Source organism: Sciurus carolinensis, chromosome 8 (assembly GCF_902686445.1).
Source record: "Sciurus carolinensis chromosome 8, mSciCar1.2, whole genome shotgun sequence".
Taxonomy (NCBI): Eukaryota; Metazoa; Chordata; class Mammalia; order Rodentia; family Sciuridae; genus Sciurus; species Sciurus carolinensis.
This window is the reverse complement of record NC_062220.1, coordinates 130,971,543-130,979,535: the sequence shown is the minus strand read 5'-3', so window position 1 is coordinate 130,979,535 and position 7,993 is coordinate 130,971,543. Positions and strand designations below refer to the sequence as shown.

Here is a 7,993-nt window from a genome sequence, read left to right as displayed (position 1 = left end):
TGGGATAGATTCTTTTTTTTTTTTTTGGTACCAGGGATTGAACCCAGGGGCACTCGACCACTGAGCCACATCCCCAACCCTTTTTTATTTTTTATTTTGAGACAGGGTCTCGCTAAGTTGCTCAGGGCCTCACCAAGTTACGGAGGCTGGCTTTGAACTGGCGATCCTCCTGCCTCAGCCTCCAGAACCGCTGGATGACAGGCATGTGCCACCCTGTCCAACTCCATGAACAGAATAGAAAATGTGGAGAAAAGGGATTCGCGCCTCTGGCTTGGGCTCACATAGCTGGTGACTTTCAAGGGAGGTTCTGACCTGGTTTGGGGGGACTATGACTCACGCTGGCTCCGAGACCCCCCACATTGTAACACCGGTGGCAGACAGACACCAGCTTGCTCTCCCCACGTGCCTTCCTCCTCCCTGGGCACACAGCTCAACTACAGTTTCTAGACCCACTTGCACGTAGCTGGGGCCATGTGACTGTGCGTTGGCTGGAGATTCTGCACAAGAGGTCCTGGGAGCTCCTTCCATAGTCACTGGCCCATGAGAATGGTAATATTGGAGGAGGTCACCTCAGCAGTGACCTTGGGAGCCATGCCAATGGATGGCAAAGCCATGTAAGGGAAGGAGCTCCTGAATGGCCGCCCATTGGTCAGGAATTTACAAGACAATCTTTTATTGGTTTGTTTGAGACACTATTCACTGCAGGGTGGGGTTGTCCAAGGAGGTGATAGTTTTTAAAATGACATAATGACCTTTGCAACTTCCTTCTCCTTCTCCTTCTTCTGCGCTAGAGACTGAACCCAGGGCACCGTGCTACTGAACCACATCTCCGGCCCATTTTTATTTTGAGACAGGGTCTTGCTAAGTTGCTCAGGGTCTCAATAAGTCGCTGAGGCTGGCCTGGAACCCACGCTCCTCCCGCCTCAGCCTCCAGAGTTACTGGGATTACGGCGCGTGCCACAATGCCCAGCTGTGACCTTTGCATTGATCCACCTGCTTAGAAATTTTCTGGATTCGTCCATGCGTATGGTATTGACTATAATCTCCCTTAGGGAAGCACCGAGACCAAACCTCCTAGCTCACGGTATGTGGCATAGAACAGAGGGACTAGCCATGAGTATTTTCTTTCCTTTTCTTTTCTTTTCTTTTTTTAACCTGGGATTGAACCAGGGGCGCTTTACCACTGAGCCACATTCCCCAGTCCTTTTGGTTTTTATCTTGAGGCAGGGCCTCATGAAGTTGCTGAGGCTGGCCTCAAACTTGCCATCCTCCTCTCCCAGCCTCCTCAACTGCTGGGATTACAGGCAAGTGTCACAGTACCTGGGTTTTTTTTTTTTTTTTTTTTTTTTCTTTTTTTGAGAGAGAGTGTCTCCTCATTATATTGCCCAGGCTGGTCTCAAACTCCTTGATGCAACGATCCTCTTATCTTTTGCTTCAGGACTACAGGCGTGCACCCCTGTCTAGTTGACTGGTATTTTCTTTAAGTCATGCCAGATCAGAGCTTCCAAGGACACTTATTCTGAGTCATGGGAACCCCGATGGGCATGCCCTCTCTGCAGATTCCACCCCGTGGGTCCCCCAGACTACCCCCCAGGATCCTCACTCACATCTCTGGGGAGTTGTCAGGGGTGGAAAGGTAGGGCTGGAAGAGGCCAGCCGCCACGTCGCTGGTGGTGTGCGGGGTGAAGCGGTCCGCGTAGACCTTCATGTCCAGGGGCTGCAGGTCTGAGTGGTAGCGCTGGTGGATGCAGAGGGCGGTGGATAGTCCCATGACCCCGGCTCCGATCACCACCACGTGCATGGATCCCGCCTGCGAGAAGGAAGTTTGAGGCCAGATTGCAACTGCAATCGCTTACTGAAGGCTCAGAAGGTACCAGACGCCAACAACCCCTTTTGGTTTTTGGTCCTGGGAATTGAACCCAGGGGCATGTTATCACTGAGCCACATCCCCAGCCCTTTTTATTTTATTTTGTCTTATTTTATTTTATTCTGAGACAGGGTCTTGCCTAATTGCTGAGGCTGGCCTCAAACTCATGATCCTTCTGCCTCTGCCTCCTGAGTCCCTGGGATCACAGGCACGTGCCACCACATCTGGACCACCAAGCCCTTATATTCTCAGTCATTCAGACCCAACGAGTCCGAGTTGAAGGATCATCAATTTTTGCATTTTGCATGTGGAAACACTGAAGTCAAAGCCTTTGCCCACAGTCAAACTGCTGGTAAGTGATGTGACTTTCTCTGGGAAGCCCAGCAGGGTGTCCCTCCCCTGGCTGGGAATACAAAGGGCACTGCAGAGTCCCTGGATGATGTACACGGGGTTGGGGCGGTGAGTTCTGACTCCCAGTGTTAGATCGCAGCTCTGCCGCCTGCCTGCCGTTCACCTCGGGCAAGACGCTCCTTGACCTTCAACTTTTAGTCACGCACGCCTCAGAGGAAACCCTGGTGCCCAGTGCAGAGGTGACTTACCGACCTTCATGAAGCACGTGCCAGGCAGTCTCCCGAGATGGAAGTGTTTGGTTTTTAGTCCCATTTTACAGATGAGGAAACTGAGGCACAGGAGGACGGCGTGACTTACCTGAAGTCACACAGCCAATTAGTGGTGTCGCTGGGATTAAATTCCAATGCAAGTGAACACGCCACACACTTACTGCACACCTACTCCGTGCGTTTGCGGCTTTGAGCACATCAGACACAGGGTCTGTCCGGCCTTAGACGCGATCTTCCAACACGGAACTCAGCCTGACTTGGGACGCTTGGCTGGCTGGGCCCTCTGAAGTTTAGCTTTTGACCTTGAACTGCTCTGTCAGCTTGTGCTGAAGCAGAACAAGAGGCCTGTTTGTGCCCGGGAGGGCCAAATTCGACTTCTTTCCCTCTCTTTCTTCACAACCGGCCTCCCGCGGTCCTTGGCTCTGGCCACTCAGCCTGTGGCCCTGAACAGCAGGACATTCTCAATATGGCCTAGTTTTGTAAAGGAGGAGAAACGATTCCAGCCCACAAAAACTGGACTCCCTGGGGGTTTCAGAAGCCAAACTGGAGATAGAATCAACACTCAGAAAGGTGCCCTTCTGGGCCATTCTCCCTCTACCTTGGAATCTGAGCTTGGATACTGACGCTGGGGGTCGGGGAGCTGGGTCTCCCCGGCTCCCTCTTGTCTTCAGGAGACATGAGGACCTCATCTGTAAAATAAAGGTGACCCCAAACTCATGGGGTTATGCCGAGGGTTAAATGAGAAGGTTCTGCAAAAGTTCCTAGTATTGCGCCTGACATGGCGTAGGCCCTCGTACACAGCGGGCTCTCTCTGTCCCCTAGCACTGTGCAAAGAAAACATTGGGTGTAAAGGAGGCAAGAGGAAGAAAGAGGAGTCAGACTTGGCTTCACTTCCAACCCGCAGTGTGACCTTTGCCAAGTTTCTTCCCCTAACTGGGCCTTCTGACTACTTCTCATGATCTCTGGAGGGCTGACTACTTTTGGACATTAATAACAAAAAGACACAGGAATAAAGGACTTTCCTGCAATGTCCAAATTCCCCGTGATCAATCTGACAAGGGGGACGGGGACAGGAGGTGGCCGTCACAACTGCGACTGAGGGTCGGACAGGCCCAGGTTTGCAGCCGGCTCTGGCACACACCAGTTATACGATTGTGGGCAGGTCACTGAGCTTGACTGGGTGAGAGTGACCCACGTTTCCAGTTTGCCCAGGACTCAGGGCGTGCCCAGGAGAGTCCCAGGGGAGCCCGGCTGAGTTGGTGGATCCTAGGTGAGTCTTGACTTCCGCTTTTATAAACTTTTACAGATGAATGATACTCCTTGCCTGGTGCTCTTCCCCACCAGAATATTAAGCCAGGAGACCAAGGACTTTGTCTTGTCCATTGCTCCATATCCACGACCCAGGATAGCACATACCAGGGACTCGCATGCATGCACAGATGGACGGATGGATAAAGGTCTTCCCAGGACCCAAAAAGAAAACATTTGTAAAATGCTTGGGGGCTCATACAGGACAGCAGTGAGGGCCTGGGGACCGATGAGGAGCTAAGGCTCATGGAAAGCAAGCTAAGCTAGTCAAGATCACGACAGGAGCTGCAGGGAGAGCCAGGTGGGATCCCAGGTCTGCCTTTTCCCAAGATGCCCTTCTTTCACTCTCACTCTGCCTAGAAAATCTGCAAAGGGCTGAGAAGAAAGGGGGCAGCTTATAAAATAGGGGGCAGGAAGGAAGGCGGTAGAGGACGCTTCAGAGGCTTCTGGATAACAAAAAGACTTTGTACCCAAGTCAGGCAAAGAGAAGAGCAGGAAGGAGGACCCAGAGCAACACCAAGACCAGAGGCAACCACCACCGGCAGTTTCCAGAACCTGCTGGAAGAACCAGGCCCAAGGTCCAGAGGGTCAATCCCAGCACAGGGCTCAGTTTCTGCAGTGTGCAAAACTTTCAAGGTGAGCTCATTGTTCTTATGCAGCTGGGGAAACTGAGACCGAGAGAAGAGGATGGATCCCAAGTCACAGGTTGTGATTAAAGGGTTTAGTGCGGCAGAGGCAGGAGTAGACTGAGCCGAGGAAAGATCCAGCAATGAGGAGACCCAGCAACCTGGAGATGAGAAGCAGCAGCTCCTATCTTTTCAGTGTCCTGTGTGCATTGATCTGCGCTAAGAACTCTCTTTTTATTTTGATTTTTTTCTATTTTTTGGTACCAGGGTTTGAACCCAGGGGTACTTAACCACTGAGCCACATCCCCAGCCCTTTCTTTGTATTTTATTTAGAGACAAGATCTCGCTGAATTGCTGAGGGCCTCACTAAATTGCTGAGGCTGGCTTTGAACTCCAGATCCTCCTGCCTCAGCCTCCCAAGCCACGGGGATGACAGGTGTGGGCCATTGCACTTCAGAATCTCAAGTGCATTATCTAGTATAGTCCTCCTGACAGACTGGAAGATGTTATTATGCCATTTTACAGCAGAGGCATCTGAGCTCAGACAGGCAAGCTCATGGCCCGACACCCGGTTGCTGAGAAGGCAGGCCAGCCTCACCCGCTTGTCAGGATACTTCAATACCCTGCCAGGCCGGCAAGGCCCGCCATTCAAAAAACTCGCAAGGTCGAGCAGGTGAGGCAACACAGTCCGTGTTTCAGAGTCCTGCATTTGCAAAACCCTAAAATGCAACATTTGTGGGAATTTGTCGTGTGTCTGTGGGAATGGAATGGAGATGGAGCCATCGCAGATCCTAAGGTGATTCTCTTTAGGAAAAAACGGACATCATATTGAGTCCAATTTGGAACAGACGAGAGCAGCCTTGAGTGCGGAGGGTGCGGGAGAAATTCATGAGATTCTCGCAAGAAGTTGTACCCAGACTGCAGGAGCCCAAGACCCAGCCTCGGGCGAAACCCCACGAATGAACTTCGGGACTTGGGTGCCCAGAGCCCCATTATGAAACCAACTATTTTCTTGCTGTTGTTGCTGGTGTTTTTTTAACAATGTCGAATTTCTCCCCTGTTTTATGCCAGTTCCTTCAACCAAGCGCACTTGGAGTATGAAACCAGGAAGATGAAGCAGCTGCAGTTACTGTGTGGTGGGGAGGGATTATAATGCCTATGGAAGGATAGACTCATAGGAGAACCAACATATTTTGGATTCTACTTCTTGCCAGACACATGAAGATACAGGGCAGACCTTAATCCTCTCGACAACTCCAAGAGGTGGGCTGGATGCCGTGGTCACACCTGTAACCCCAGCAGCCGGGGAGGCTGAGGCAGGAGGATCTCAAATTCAAAGCCAGCCTCAGCAACTTAGCAAGACCCTGTCTCTAAATAAAATACAAAAATGGGCTGGGAGACTGGGGTTGGGGCTCAGTGGTAGAGCGCTTGCCTAGCACATGTGAGGCCCTGGGTTTGATCCTCAGCACCACATACAAATAAGTAAATAAACAAAGGTTCATCAACAACTAATAAAAATATTAAAAAAAAAAAAAAAAAGAGTTCCGGGATGCGGCTCAGTGGTTAAGTACCCCGGGTTCAATCCCTAATACAAAAAAATCTCCAAGAACCATAAAACAGAACCAGAGTACCCACTGCCCCTCCCAAAGATAATAATAATAATAAATATCATTAATCGTGTATTTGCTAGGTGCCCAATTCCACCCTGAGCGTTTTATATTCACCTCTCCTGCTAGAGGGGAGATCCCTGTGTTCCAGATGAGGAAACCAGGGCTTGAAGAGGGCAAGTTACTTACCTGCAGTCCCTGCCTGACTCCAAGGCTGGATCGTGGCCTCTCTGGGAACATTGGCCCAAAGCACGCTGTCCCCTCGGCTGCCTGCCTCAAGCGCTATTCTTGAGTCTGGTCTGTTGACATTGGGACTTTTATCCCCCTGCCCCCCACCCCAGCTCGGGGTGCATCTGCCACTCACCCACAGGTGCAGCAGACTTCTGGAGAAAGGAGGCAGCTGCGGGGCCAGCCAGCCGCAGGGACCTACTTCCCGCAGGAGGCTCTGGATCCTGGGGGTTGACTTCAGATCTCCACCCACCCAGTAGCGCAGGAAATCAAGGTCAAAGTCTGGAGCAGTGGGCAGTGGCCGGTGGACGGGCGGTGCAGGGGGTGGGTGTATCTCCCGGGGCCTGGACCCAGCCGCGCAGGGAGAGCCCGCTTCCCCGCCCTGTCACTGAGAAGTTCCTGACTTTTCTGGCTGATCCCAAGCCCCTGTGGACAGGCTGGGGGGCGGCTGGGGGCGGGGGACATTCTTGGAAGACGGATGGGCACAAGGAGCTCTGTCGCCCTGGCCAGCTGGAGACGGTCCTCTTTCTTCCTGCTGCCACCCTGGCAGAGGGGAGGGTTGTTCCCCCGGCCACTGTGGGCCCGGCCTGCTTGGCAGCCCCCGAGCGGCGCGGACGGGGCTCCCCGGCAGGCCGGCCAGGCTAGTGCCATTCTGGGACGCTGGAGAGAAACACCGAGGAGGGGCTTGAGGGACGCCCGTCTGCGCTGGGAGCATGCGTGGCCCTTTGCTTCTGTATCCCAGAGACGCCAGCGGCGGGGCTCCAGGCCCTGCCTCTGCCAAGACCAGACCTGCGCTGGCGCCGCGGGGCCCCAGCTCATCGGGCACCTGGACGTCCCGAGGAGCAGACGGGGGCGCAGATGGAGACCGCAGAGACCCTGCGCAGGCCTTGCCTCCTGGTTAGCGTGAGGGTCCAGCCTTGGCCACCCGACCTCCAGCCCCATCCGTCAAGAAGAGAAGAGGAGGGGCTGGGGATGTAGCTCAGTGGGTAGAGAGCTTGCCTCATAAGCACAAGGCCCTGGGTTCAAATCCCCAGCACCGCAAAAAAAGAAGAGAAGAGGACAAAAGAAAGAGGAGGCAGGTGAGACTCTCAGGGCCTGGTATTTTCTCTTTCGGAATTAGAAACACGGACAGGGTAAAGCCCCCACCCCCTTTCACTTCTCATTGGAATTGTTTTGTTTACAAAAGTCACGAACCATTTTTTTTTTATTGTAAACAAATGGGATACATGTTGTTTCTCTGTTTGTACATGGAGTAAAGCATACCATTTGTGTAATCATAAATTTACATAGGGCAATGTTGTTTGATTCATTCTGTTATTTTTTTCCCTTCCCCCACCCCTCCCACCCCTCTTTTCCCTCTATACAGTCCTTCCTTCCTCCATTCTTGCCCCCCTCCTTAACCCTAACCCTAAACCTAACCCTGACTCTAACCCTAACACTAACCCCTCCCACCTCCCATTATGTGTCATCATCCACTTATCAGCGAGATCATTCATCCTTTGGTTTTTTGAGATTGACTTATCTCACTTAGCATGATATTCTCCAATTTCATCCATTTGCCTACAAATGCCATAATTTTATCATTCTTTATGGCTGAGTAATATTCCATTGTATATATATACCACAGTTTCTTTATCCATTCATCAATTGAAGGCCATCTAGGTTGGTTCCACAATCTGGCTATGGTGAATTGAGCAGCTATGAACATTGATGTGGCTGTATCTCTGTAGTATGCTG

At 52.0% G+C, this 7,993-nt stretch overlaps 1 protein-coding gene across 2 annotated transcripts in view; it reads right to left on the bottom strand.

Annotated features, from left to right (window-relative positions):
• Dao (D-amino acid oxidase) overlaps window positions 1–6,724 on the bottom strand; it is an 18,937-nt gene extending 12,213 nt beyond the window's left edge. The window contains exons 1-2 of one of the 2 annotated variants that reach the window (XM_047562806.1): window positions 6,393–6,724; window positions 1,608–1,810 (exon numbers count right to left, since the gene is read on the bottom strand). In XM_047562806.1, the coding sequence (XP_047418762.1) occupies window positions 1,608–1,801 (194 nt within the window). In that variant the 5' untranslated portion in view covers window positions 1,802–1,810; window positions 6,393–6,724. Of the gene's footprint in view, window positions 1–1,607; window positions 1,811–6,217; window positions 6,372–6,392 lie in introns of those variants that run through there. The other variant, XM_047562805.1, reaches the window with a different exon arrangement.
• Window positions 6,725–7,993: the final 1,269 nt, after the last annotated feature.